Raw genomic sequence first — 14,193 nt, forward strand, 5'->3', positions numbered from 1 at the left:
TTAGTGTTGGGACATTCTTGCTGTTCAGATGTCTAGCTGACGTCTGATGCTTAAAACGGAGCATGCTTTCATCCCTTCATGCATTGTCGTAAGCCCCCAGTGATTACTCTTAAAAGGGTGCCTCTGGCTATGCAGGGAAACAGTTGCTGACCACAGGAGACACAGCTTGCTTGCTGTGCTTGCTTGCCTTCTTGAATGCCTGGTCACTTTAGCTTTGTACCAGCCTGACCAAGCAGGACCATGTCTACCTTTGGGTATAGAAGAGAGCTCAGTAAATATGAAGACATTGATGAAGATGAGCTCCTCGCGTCCCTCACTGAAGAGGAGCTGAAGGAGCTGGAGCGGGAGCTAGAGGACATAGAGCCCGACCGTAACCTTCCAGTGGGACAGCGGCAGAAGAGCCTGACAGAGAAAACACCGACAGGGACTTTCAGCCGGGAAGCACTGATGGCCTACTGGGAGAGGGAGACCAAGAAACTCCTAGAAAAAGAGAGGCTGGGTGCATGCGAGAAGGTAAGATGCTGAGGCATTTGCTGTTTCCTATAGGTGTTTGTTTTTTTCTTCATTGGCATGATCTCACTGACTGATTTAATTTCTTTTCAGTCTCTTGTAGAATTTTTAAGAACATTGTTAGCCATACCTCTATGCCTGCTAAAGCACTGAGTATTAGCTCAGAGAGTTTTTGCTCTCTCTGGAGGTACCTTAAGGGCTCAGCTCAGAACAGAGGAAAGTGCCATAAAAACTATAATTAGTGATTAAAATAGGAAAAAAATTAAAGGGCTTGTTAAAAAATATTAATAGGTAGAGATGTGGACTTTTGGATAGCATTTGATTTTTTAAGAAAGCTACAAAAACTGCCTTTTCCTTTTCTTAAAAAACAGCCAGTATTGACTACTGAGAAGCATGTAAGGAAGATAATTTTGACTACATGTTATGTCAGAAGTTGAGTAAGCGGATGCCAGGCTTTGTGCTCACTGGAAGAAAGCAGCTTGTGTTGCTTTGTTCCTGCTGAGGATCCTTGGCATGGTTCAGCGGTCTTCTGGCAACTGTTGTCAGAGGGCAGCTGTACATTATTTAAAAAGTGGCCTGGGATAGAGTCATCAGTCAAACCATTTAACTGCATTCCCAAAAAAAACAACCAATAATGTTTGTTAGGCAACTCATCTCCCAAAATAAAAATGTTAGTAATAAAAGCCATTTCCTGAACTGCAAATGAACAGTACAGCTGGGCAGGAGTGAAGGGCTTAGTTTTGGCAAGCAGTGAGCACTCTAAGTCTCAGCTGATGTCCACATTGGCACTCCTGATCTGTGCTAAAAGTGTATGTGATACTGAGCCCAGCCAAAAAGCAACTTCTATTTTCATGATGGCTCCATGTAATTTCAAAGCAAAGCGGGACTTGGTAATTTTTAAGCACTGCTTCATATCAAGCTCTTACTCTGTTTTTAGGGAGACATTTTCCCATGTTTAAGCACAAAGTAATTCAACAAAGGCAAAGACAGCAAAACTGAACTCAGAACCTCTAACAGCCCTCATTTGGGAGCTAATTTAATTTGCAAGGTAATAATTTCAGTTTATACATTAGATAAAATATCCTCCTAGAGGAAAGTCAGATGGATTAAATTACCCTGCAATATCCAGGATGTTTTTACATGTAAGTATTTTCTCTTGTTCGTGAATGGTGATATAAGGCCTTTGCAAGCAAGAGCACAGAGCAGTAGCTGTCATCAGACCATTAGTATCAGCTTGCAGACATCGACTTCACTCCCTGTTTGTCAGTCCTAGAGAGTAAATGGCAAGATTAATGTTTATTTCCAGCTTAGCCTGGAACTTGAAACCTGGGCAGCTCTAGAAAACCTGCTGAACAGGTCTAGTTCAGTATCTTATACAATGTCAGGATCTTCCTTTTTTTTTTTCCTCCTTTTTCCATGTATACACAGCATTAATGATGGGTAGTGGCTAAACCTCCAAGTCCTGGCAAAAGACTCTATACTTTTTGATCTGAGAAAAAACATCCTAAATGCATCCTTAAATAAGAAAAGGTTGATATGCTGATATAGAGATCACAAAGACTCTAGTGATGGCAATAAGAAAGCTCCTTGAAAATAATTTTCTTCTTGGTTTCAACTGTCTGGAAATGTTGCACCTTTATCTAAGATGGTTATTCATGCTCCTTCTATAGTTAGTGGTGACAGATGAGCTGGTCCAAAAGGCAAACAACTTGCAGATAGCCTTTTAGGGTGAGTAACTTGTCCTCCAGAGATATTTACCTCTACATTGACTCTCTTAGTCCTAACTTTTCATTAAATTACCCCCACAGAGTAAGGTGAAGCCCTACAGGCTGCCAGCAGCAGTCCTGTACCACAGTGCTGCCACAGTAAGAATACATCTCTGTATTAAATTTCAAAATTATCATGCAGATTATTATGACACCAGACAATGTACATGACAGGCAACTAAATTCTGCATTTGACCTCAGAAATGCCACTCAAAAATGCTTTTATTAATCTAGCAACACTAAACATATCAATAGTGCATTTAAAGGCACCTCCTTCTGCTCATCTGTAGCATATATTCCTCAAGATATAAAACCAAAGCGGTGAAAACAGGACTTTGGATACCTGGTGTTTTCAGGCCTTAAAGCCCTACACATATATAGAAGATACAGATACAAATCTTGATCCCATAATAAGCCTATAGGTGGCAAAATATCTCTCAGCATAAGGGCGTTGCTGCACATGTTCTGCAGGAGAAGCAATGGGCCTGGGTCCTACAAGATCTCTGTGTCCAGGCCAATGCAATCAGACCCTGCAAGACCCCCAGGTACTGACTGCTCAGGAACATCAGGCAGAAACAGCTCAATGTTCTGTTTCATTAAGAGTCACAGTTCTGCAAACATTACAATTGGCATCTTTTTTGCATATATCCCAGCACAGAATTGTGCTGAAAATTGTGAAACAGTAGTACCATGCATTTTAACAGTTTTCTATTTTCAGAACCAGATAACTAAAACTGCACAGGTTGTCTAAAAAGAGGCTGTCCTGTTAGTAACACTTTTGTTTTCCAGAAACAGAATCACCATGTCTCTGCAGAGTGTACTCATTTTGGAAAATGCACTCTAGTATTTTACAGAGATTAAAACATGAATATTGCTAAACTAGTGCATACAGAAAAAATATAATTCATCATGTAAAGAAAAATACTTACCTCTAGTTTTTCCAGTAGACAAAACATGACATGGAAGGTCTTTTTGAGCAAGAAGTTTAAGGTTGATTGTTGATTCTGGGTTCTGTCATGCCCCATAGATCCCCATCACACTACTGGAGTCTCCATGTGGAGAGTGAGGCTTTCCTGGGTGAAGACCTATTCCTGCTCCTCTGTAGAGTGCTCTCTTTTGCCACCATAACTGCCAAAGGCAGCAAGCAGGGCTTTGGGGCATGGTTCCAAACTTGCCTTCCTGGTACCCACCAAACACACTAAAATAACCTTGTGTTTCAGCAAAACAGTGCATTGGCTCTGTAGGCAATGAGTTATAACAATTCACAGTATGGCAGCTGACCTGTGACAGCTGGCAGTGAGCACCAGTTTAGCTCTTGACAAGCACAAAGAAATTCAGGGGTTATTGACATGTGATTATATGTTACCTGTGGGAGTGCATCTCAATCCTTTCTTCACAAATAGTTTATTAGTATGTACAGCCCATGCAGTACATCCAAAGTATTTTTGACATGACTTCTGTGATTCTGTACAGAATGTTTTGCATGCTGGTATACAAGACTACACATGGAGACACTATTTGTTTTGCAAATCATGGCAACCTTTAATTTTTTAGATATACTGACATATTCAAGGGAGTCCGAGATGTCTAATCCTCATGAAATGAAGAAGCTTGTTGCTCATGTTCATTCTGAAACTGTTGTCTTATGTTTCTGCTGTCAAGGATCCAAATTGTATCCCCTTGTAGACATGCCAACACATAGAAAACCTGAAGTATGTCCGTGTCATAATACCTTGTATCAAGTTTTCTTTTGGCAGAAATCTCTGGCATTGGTAAAGTGGTTGCAGTTTTTGCTGAGCATTTTCTAAAGTATGTAAAAGAAATAATGTTAAAAAGGTGTTAATTGAAACATTTTCTGTTCTCCTAACTATCTGTTTGCTTTTAGCTTTCAATGTTAACTTACATAGTGTCAGTATAATTGTTCCTGTGCTAAAAGGCAGTAGTTACATTACTTCAATCATGTTTAACACCCACACCTGCATTCCTGTTCAGGATTCTGAGCAAGAAGAAGACAATTCAGAAGAACTTCAAGAAGAATGTTTCACAGAAAGCAATAGTGAAGTGTCTGAGGAGGCATATACCGAAGAGGATGATGAAGAAGAAGATGAAGAGGAAGATGAAGCTGAGAGTGATGATGAACATGAGGACGAGCAAAATGCTGCAGCTGGCAGGCGTTCTGACCACATCAGACACAAAAAGTGTAATGGTGCAAAGGACAATGAAAACTTCCTCAATGGCCATCATGGAAAAGACAGTGATAATCGGAGCTTAAAAAGCAGTGCCATCCACCCTTGTGGAAATCCAACAGTTATTGAAGATGCTTTGGAAAAAGTTAGGAGCAATGACCCTGACACCACGGAGGTCAATCTGAACAACATTGAAAACATCACTTCACAGATGCTTATACAATTTTCTCAAGCGCTGAGGGACAACACAGTGGTTAAGTCGTTCAGCTTGGCTAACACCCATGCTGATGACAACGTGGCAATAGCTATTGCTGGTATGTTAAAGGTTAATCAGCATATAACTAGTCTGAATATTGAGTCAAATTTTATCACAGGTAAAGGTGTGCTGGCCATCATGAGAGCTTTGCAGCATAACAAGGTTCTAACAGAACTGCGGTTCCACAATCAGAGGCACATCATGGGCAGCCAGGTGGAAATGGACATAGTCAAACTGTTGAAAGAGAACACCACCCTGGTAAAGCTGGGGTACCACTTTGACCTTGCTGGCCCAAGAATGAGCATGACAAGTATCCTGACAAGAAATATGGATAAACAAAGGCAAAAGCGTATGCAGGAGCAGCGGCAACAAGAGTCAGGTTGTGATGGAGCTGTCAGTCCAAAGACCAAAGTTTTGCAGAAGGGGACACCTCGGTCCTCACCTTATGTGTCGCCTAGAAGCTCACCATGGTCTTCCCCAAAGCTCCCTAAGAAAGCACTGCCAGTGAAATGTCAGCCTTCAGCACCTGCACCCCCACCTCCCCTTCCCCCCTCGCCCCCACCTCCCCCTCCTCCTCCCCCTCTTCCAGTTGTTCCAGAGAAGAAGGCACCTACCAGGAATATAGCTGAAGTCATCAAACAGCAAGAAAGCTCAAAAAAAGCCTTACATAATGGACAGAAAAAGAAAAAAGGCAAAAAAAGCAGAAAACATGAGAACAGCATATTGAAAGAAATTAAAGATTCTTTAAAATCAGTCTCAGACAGAAAATCAGAGGAAGGTTCACGACCCTCCACCCGGCCATCCACCCCACAAAGGTCTCTCCATGACAACCTTATGGAAGCAATTCGGGCAAGCAGCATAAAGCAATTAAGGAGGGTAAGTGAGAGATCCTAGTTCAGTAACTGATTGTGGTCCAAATATAGCGCAAGTTCAGTTAATTTTAGTACACTTAGTTTTAAAAAAAAAAAAAAATCTTAGAAATGTGAGCATAATAAAGCACTTGGGAGGAGACCTCCCTCTGATTTGGCTTTTCTCAGCACAGTGATTTCTGTCTGACTGTGATTTTAACAGCAAGTGGGGTACTTTCCGAGTCTCAGTCTTGTGGGAGATGATGTGTAGCACAGAGCTCTTGGCAGTATGTCTGGCCGTAGTTTCAGGTATTTTTCCATCTAGACTGTATAGCAAATGTAATGAATGTCCTTCCTACCACTGTTTCATAGGTGGAGGTACCAGAAGCCCTTCGGTGAAAGCCCGGGTGACAGGAGAAGCAGAGCAGTGATCGAGGGGAGGCTGCTTGTCCTTTCACTGGTGGTAACAGACTGTCTAGAAAGCTGCTTCCGAAGTACACTCTTAGATTCAAGCCATTTCTCTTTTATTTCAAAGAAATAAACCCGCTAAATATAAAATAATGCTTTAAGGATCCACTTACATTGTAATCTGTAAATATGGAAATAATTTTCTTTTTTATTTAATGAGATTTATATTGAGAAGTTGTTGCTTATTTAGATACTCTTGTCAATATCCAATTGCACATCACTGAACAAGTTCTTTACACTGAGATGTAATAGTTTACCAGCCTGTAATTTCTTCTTTTTCTTTCTTTTTTTTTTTTTTTTTTTTCCATTAATTTACAATAAATGTGGTTTGAAGCTTTCAAGCAGGCACATAGTCCTGGATTTCTGTGAGTGAAAACCCACCAGATGATTGCACCAAGTTCATGAGCATTTGGGAAGTCTCATGGGAAAGAACCTGAAATCTTTCTCAGCTGCACCTGAGCCTGTGAGGAGGATAGTATCTGAGACCACATGAGTGCAGTTTCATATTTGCATTGGGAAAAATGGTTTATAAAGCTATATACCACTAAAACTAAGCCATGAGTTGTGTCAGGTCACCAGTGTTGCACACCAGGTCCTGAATCTTGGCCTAAAGAACTGGGAGATGAGTAGAGCTGTAGTTCACCTTTACTTACAGGCTGATAGTTAATGACAATATGTTAAGGATGCAACAGATTTATTCAAGTGAGATCCATTCAGTACAAGTACTGTTGGTAATCAGAACTAACCCCAGTGCAGACATCCAGTCAGAGGAACTTGAAAAGCAGCCTACCCTCCAGGTGGAAAAAGGCTTTCCAATAGTATCAGTTGAACAACAAGCAGGGTGTGAACTGTCAGTATGATACAGTGGAAGCAGAGCCAACATCTCTTGGAGATGAACGACTGGAGGTATCACATCACGGGCAATGGCACAAATAGCCCTTCTTCATGTAGCACTAGGCATCTCCCTCTGTCAAATTAGTTATGGTTCTTGGTGCTTCAGCTACTGTGAAGGCAGTGATAACATGAAGAAGATTGAGTAGTGGCCAAAATGTTGAAAGGTGAGAAAAGAGATATGTTCAGAAACACTACTAAGTATTAGTTTGCTCATTGCAATGATAAATAACAGAATTAGTATTTCTTTTATATAAAGCCACATCAAAGAGAATTACTTAGGGTTACCCAGTAGCGGCACTGAAAAAATATGGGTAAGCTTGTACCTACAAATATTAATGAGACAGATTTTCACAGAAATAGGAACAAATTACTGGAGGGAAATAAGCCTAATGGAGAGGGAGTCTTCTAATGAGTTGTCACAAATGTTACTGCCATGGCAAGGAAACAGTGAAGACACCTTTTTCTTTTGTATTTATTGACCAAAACATACCAAAAGCAATTTATAACTGAAACACTTTCCAACAATTTTCTTCCTGCTCAGGATCACAACAACTTATGAGTATTTCTAGATCCAGTATTACAGGAAATATGTACAATTGGTCTTTAGCTGCCTTTATAATTGCATAAGCTCCCATAACATAAAAATCAACCTATGGTCAATCTCCCATGACGAAATGCAAACTGGGGCTTGGGATCTTCTGAGGATGGAAGCAATACTGGAATGCAGACCACATTCAGGTGTAGACCTGTGGCTCCAGAAACTTGGGAAGGATGAGAAACATCCTGGATGTTTAATCAAATGGCAAAAGCAGCTAAGCAGCTGCAAGGGAAAACAAAAAGCAATGAGAGAACTCATGGAAAGCATGATGGAGAGGATTTGGTCAAGTAAATGTTTTTTAAAAACAATACCATACTTTTGAGGAAAGAAGTAGAGTGACAAGTGAGGAAATTGTCTGTATGAGAGGTGAAAAATTACATAGAAAAAGGAGACAATAAAGAAGAAAATGAATACTTGAAAGTGGCAGATGAGAGAAGAGAAGAGAAGAGAAGAGAAGAGAAGAGAAGAGAAGAGAAGAGAAGAGAAGAGAAGAGAAGAGAAGAGAAGAGAAGAGAAGAGAAGAGAAGAGAAGAGAAGAGAAGAGAAGAGAAGAGAAGAGAAGAGAAGAGAAGAGAAGAGAAGAGAAGAGAAGAGAAGAGAAGAGAAGAGAAGAGAAGAGAAGAGAAGAGAAGAGAAGAGAAGAGAAGAGAAGAGAAGAGAAGAGAAGAGAAGAGAAGAGAAGAGAAGAGAAGAGAAGAGAAGAGAAGAGAAAAATGTGGAAGAATAAAAAGCCTAGAAGAAAGGAAGAGGGTAGAATTCATTTTTCAGGTTGGTGAGAGCTGTTGTAATTACCCTTTTGCAGAAGGAGAGAACAATGAGCACAGCTCCTATGAGGCTCTGTGTGGAGCTTCTGCCTGTGGGGGCTGTCAAGTGGCCATCAGCCCTCGCAGGTGTGAGCCCTGCTCCGAGGTGTTGTGCAGTCAGGAAGGAGCAGCCACAAGCAGTTATCAAAGCCCCTGCAGCACACTCCCTCACCAAGTGTCAAGTCCTGTGCCTTAGCCAAAGTCTAATCTGGGCAATTACCTTCTGCCTACATACATTTCACAGCAGTTTCCCTTGGAGGCATTTCAAGGCATGGCTCTTATTTGCAGAGCCACGAGGCACCCCCGAATACCTTGTTAAGGTTTTGATGCCCCACTGAAAGGAAAGCCAGTCCCCTCCTCTCCGGGGTGTCAGCTCAGCTGCCAGTGCTGCTGAGCTCCCTCACAGATGTGTCCAAGAAGCAATTTCTTTTCCATTCAAACAGGCAAGCAAGCACTGTATCACAAGCATGCCAACCCCTCTGGGAGCTACTGTGCTGCCTTCCTGGACAGTAATATGGTTCATTCATAAACCATTCATATGGTTTAGCAGGAGCCAAGAGGTGCCAAGACATGTTTCTGCTTTGGGAACAGACACCCCTGGGCCATTTCCCCTGGGGCCCAGGTCCTGCCTGTAAGCTCTGTCCACTTCTTTTTGATCACAGGGAGACAAGTGATCTCTGCTGGAGGCCTGACTGCCTCTTGTTTGACCCGCAGGAAAGGTGTCCTGGAGTCAGCTCCTGCACGCCCTGTGCTATGCTCCCATCAGGGTTGGACATGGGAGCCCCAGGATGCGGGCATGCTCCTCATTTGGACTCATGAGGCTCCTGCAGTGGGTGGCCAGTCAGAAAAACACACATCAAAATCCATCATCTACATGTTCCATGTGGAACACAGGACAACTCAGCAGCATGAGGCCGCACCTCAAATCCTGTGTGCCGCAAAAAAGACATTGAGGGGCTGGAGCATGTCCAGAGAAGGACAACAGAGCTGGTGAAGGGTCTAGAGAGTGACCCATATGAGGAGTGTCTGGGGTAGCTGTGTGTGCTCAGCCTGAAGAAAAGGGAGACCTTGTTGCTATCTGTAATTACCTGACAGAAGGCTGAAGCCAGATGGGCGTCAGTCTCCTCTCCTGGATAAAAAGTGACAGAACGAGAGGAAATGCCATCAAATTTTACCAGGAGAAGTTTAAACTGGTTATTTTAAAAAATTTCTTCAGCAAAATGCGATCAAGTCCTAGAATAGGGTGCCCAAGTAAGCTGCGGAGGTGTCCCTGGAAGTGTTCAGAAAATGTGTAGGTGTGGTGCTTAGAGACATGGTTTAGAGGTGAATCTGGCTCTACTGGGTTAAGGGTTAGACTCAATGATCTTAGAGTAATGACCTTAGGGCAACCTTAAGGATTCTGTGATTCTATAAAAAAGCTGATCTTTGAAAGAACCAGATACCAGAGCCTGACTGTTACCTGTAAATCCAGTATGTGGCCCTTTAGTTCATGCCTCACCACCTAGAGAAGTGTCTGAAATTATAGAAAGAAAAGGAGCTCATAAAAGAGCAAGAAATTTTATTTTCATGTCTTCTGGAAGTTTTGCTGCCTCCTTTTGAGTCCCCTGTTGATGTTCTGGAGAGTGGCCCACCTTTCTAGGGCTTGGCTGAGGGCAAAGGTGCTGGTCCAACCACCCTGCAGAGGTGACACCTTCCCACCAAACAGGGCAGGTGACCATGGGGACTCCTGCCAGGTGAAGCCACATGCATTTCTGGAGGCCAAGTCTGTGCTGCACACAGGTGGGGAGCCAGAAGGGCTGGTGTAGGACAGTCATATAGCCAAGGCCTCTCCATTGCCCACATGGTAGCACAACACCGTTACAACTCTTGCAGAATGCAGCAGAAGCTGGGAGTATTGCAGACTTCCACGCCACCACCTGTACATCTTTCTCAGAAGTCCATCAGTTCAGTGGAAGTAATGATTAAGGCAGAGCAGCTCCACACCCAAAATAGAGAGGACTTGTCTGCAGGCTGTTTAGAGGGTGGCACGAATGACCACGGTGAGTGAGCCACGAAGGGGGTACTTGCAATGCTGGATGTAAGGGGAGGGGTAGCTCCAAACACTATTTTCACAGGTGCAGGCCCAAATGAAACAGCATCTGGAAGGGTGTGTACAATTTCAGTAACCACCAGCCAGGAAAAATTGTTTTGAATTGGAAGAGGGACAGAAAATGGCTGAGATAATTGGGGAACTGAGGAGCTGTCCTGTGAGAGAGATGAGAACAGGTGGTTGGATCAATCTAGCCAAACAAAGGCTCAAAGGGATTTCTGCTCATGTCTATAAATACTGCAATGTGGAAAGAGCTACAGGACATAGTTAGCAGTAGAAAAAAAAATCCAGAAACTGTGCATGACTGCATTTGGATCAGAAATTAGAAGCCATATCCAAACTCTTAGAACAAGAAGGTGCTTGGAACAGTCTTCCCATTAAAAAAGAATGGGGAAATTCTTACTGTTAAAATAATGCAAGAAGCTTATGAAAATAAGCTTCTATGGTTTGGTGTTTTCAGAAGCAGAAGCTTGAAACTGGTAACACAGAAGCCCTGCCATTATTAAATTAATGCTCTTAGATGTGATAACTCCACAGGATCTGCAACATGGAATAGTACTGAAAGTTGTAAAAATATCCTACAATTTGTAGTAAGATGCTCTATTTTCAAATCCATGTGAGATGTAACTTTAGACAGAGACTATCACATGGAAATTGAAGTCTTCTACTAGATTCTGGCTTACTATCATCCATACTTGATGCCAGCAGGAAACTAATAATTTACTAGAGGGAGTACAATTTGATTCACATATTGATAAGCCCAGCACTGCATGTAGACTCTCTGATTCTGTCAGATCTGTTTGTCCAATACTGCACTTATGACAGAATTAATTTTTAGATTCATTCCGCAAAAAATATAAAACAAGTTTACTTTGACTTGCCAGATCAATTACTTGATTTTGAATTTTGAGTTCTTAAATAGGATAGTAATAATTGTGCCACACACATAATGAGAAATACTGCACCCAGGAAAAAAAGCCTTGCTTAAAAAAATTGTGTACCTATATCACTGAGAAGATGCTCTTCAGAATCACCTCGTGATTTTTCATGGCCCCTTTTATTTAAGTAGCATGAGATATTTTTCTTTACACATGTGTGAAATATCTGCCCACTAACAGTGTTTCAAGTTAGGCACTAAATGAAGTTTCTGTTTGGGACTGTGTTTTTTGCAGTATTTTAGTAATTTTATTTTATATGACAGTTCTCTTGCTCTGAGAAGTACAGAGGACTCATGTTGAAGAGTTTTTTTACTCAGAAAACACCATTATCAAGGGTGTATACTCAATATCCTACCTATTGGCTGGGTCTTGAGCTTCTCAGTCCTCAGCCTGACCCTGAGCTGCCAAGACCTGGAGCCAGAGAGGATTAGGGACAAGGGGTGCTGTCACAGCTTGGGTAGGCAGAGTGAAGGTGTACATCTGGACAAAGTGGGTGATTGGTAAGGATGAGGTAGCTCCCAGCACAGACTGACCAATTGCCCCAGCTCCACACTGCTCCCTGCCTTGCCAGGGCTGTCCTGCAAGGGCAGCATGGGCTGGAGGTCCATGGTGGTGGTGGGTCTGCTGGGGGGATGCAACCTTGTGCTGAAACTGGAAGGCAAAGGAGAGAATTGCAGTGAGAGAGAGCACAGCAGCTGAGGGCTTTCTTTCTGCATAGATAGTGGAAAAATAGGGCAACTGTCATGCATGGGCTGCAGGGTAGCTGGGGAACTATCAGATCTAAATGTAACTGTTCTGTGTGAAAAGGATGGATCAGTCCAAAGGAAAAATGGAGATATGAAAAAATTCTGTCGTTGTGGAAAGTGAGGAAACAGTCTATCTGCTGAATGTATTTATTTCTATCTGTAACCTTTGACTACTTTCAGCTTCAAATGAATATTAATTTTATAAAGCTTTTTTAATGGCAAAAAAATTGGGTTATTTTCTACAGAACTATACCACAGAGAGACGTTTTTCTTTTAATAAAATACAGTCACAGTAAAAAATCTTACTGAGTGTCTGGTAAGAGCCCAGACATGTATCTCAAAGCCAAGACTGAGGGGTATGGGCTGTTTGTGTACTCTGGGGTATATTTTTAAATTTGTTATGCCTCTACTTTGCCTTGGAGAGATCAGTACTGATCCATCTCACAGTGCTGATCCATCTCACAGTACTGCAAGGTTATGGTCACACGGGCTGAAGTGTGCTCCAAGACCCTCAGGCATCAAGTGCTATTGGATTCACTATTACTATATTTATTTTATTTTTATTTTTGCTAACAGGAATACTTTGACTGGTGGAATATAACTTCATATTTCTAAATGGTGTATTTCTAAATGGTGAGAGAAGCACAGCCTATGATCCAATGCAGGAAATTTTGCAAATGCAGATGAGGCAAGCCATGAGGACAGGAGTCACCTGGCTGTGAAAGAATGCCTGTGAAAAGGAAGACTTCCTCACTTAAGAAAAGGGCAGCTAAGGAACTGATAGTCAGAAATGCTTATGCAATCTGAGGAGGATAAATTTGGGATTATTCCCAGGAGTGGCCTAAAAGACATTTCACCAGACTAACCAAGTATAGCCTCCATGCATGAGACTATTTTTCTTGTGTAGGACATACTTGAAGTTTCAATTCTGTAGGTAAGAAATTCCTTCTGCAGCCCATTATGCCTTTCTCCTGAGAGCATTAGGTCAATCCACCCATGAAGGACTAAGTATATCCTGGGCTTTTCTTTCCAGTTGCTTGTGTGGTTTTTTTTGCGAGAAACATTTGGAGCTATAGGTTTATTTTTTAATTATTACATTCATGAGTGTTCTTGAGGGCTGTCACTGACCTACAGTTAAAGCAGTGAATTTTGCAGGCACCTGAAGGAAGTGTTTATGTGTACACAGTGTGGGGTCACCCCTGTTGCTCGGTCTCAGCTTACTGCTCTCTAAATCTGCAACCCATGCATGTGTTGCTGTGTTTCACAAACAAGTTGGAAGGCAACAGTGCTCAGGTTTCATGTGCTCTTAATCACTTCTGCCAAATTCCAGGCCTTTGTTTTCCTCCTCCCCAAGTGTGCCTGGACTGTGGCAGGTCAGTCTCAGCTGTGGAGGATGGGCAGGTACACACAAACTCTGCCTGTATTGTGAGTGGTGGGACAGGAGCACCAGTCCAGGAGGTTTGTGACTGCACAGGCAGCACCCAGACAAGGCAAATACTGCCTTTCATCCCAATTTAGCATGGGTTTGGGTGTGTTACAAGTCCTTGTTACAAGATTTATGTCATCCCATGCCAGGATTATCTTCTGTCTAACCAGTCATGAGCTAAACTTGTCAGTCTCTGCTATAGTTTAAAGTGACTAAAATCAGTTTGAGGTCCAATCACTCCAAATATACCAGTAGTTGGATTTTAGGTGCAACACCAGGACAATTTTGCAGCTCTGGATGTACACTGTAGAAAAAAAATATAAATCAACCAACATAAAGGAAGACTCTTCCAGTTTTCTTCCTTAGACCTCTCACTGCAGTTTCAGAGCTGTGTTGCTGGTGCAAAGGAGATGCTGGGAACCTCTAGCTAGGAGCAGAGGGAGGACAGTATTGGGCAGCATGGATTTAGCTTGGATTTAATTTTTCTGGATCAGTACCCTGACTACAGAGCCACAGATGTTGATAATTGATAGCCCAGCACAGCTGAGCAGCCTGAATAACCCCACCGTGCCACTGGCTGCCACTCTCAAATTCCCACTGCAAAGAATCCCACAGGTCACATAGAGAACTGAGCTCACAGCTGGGTGTCAGACAATCCTGAGCCC

General features: G+C 42.3%; 1 protein-coding gene across 1 annotated transcript; it reads left to right on the top strand.

The window, feature by feature from the left end:
• LOC131592473 (leiomodin-2) lies at positions 1 to 6,373 on the top strand. The gene is made up of 3 exons (XM_058864003.1): positions 1 to 513; positions 4,269 to 5,594; positions 5,939 to 6,373. The coding sequence occupies exons 1-3, from the start codon at positions 241 to 243 to the stop codon at positions 5,963 to 5,965; spliced, it is 1,626 nt and encodes a 541-aa protein (XP_058719986.1). The 5' UTR covers positions 1 to 240; the 3' UTR covers positions 5,966 to 6,373.
• Positions 6,374 to 14,193: the final 7,820 nt, after the last annotated feature.

Source organism: Poecile atricapillus, chromosome W (genome assembly GCF_030490865.1).
Source record: "Poecile atricapillus isolate bPoeAtr1 chromosome W, bPoeAtr1.hap1, whole genome shotgun sequence".
Taxonomy (NCBI): Eukaryota; Metazoa; Chordata; class Aves; order Passeriformes; family Paridae; genus Poecile; species Poecile atricapillus.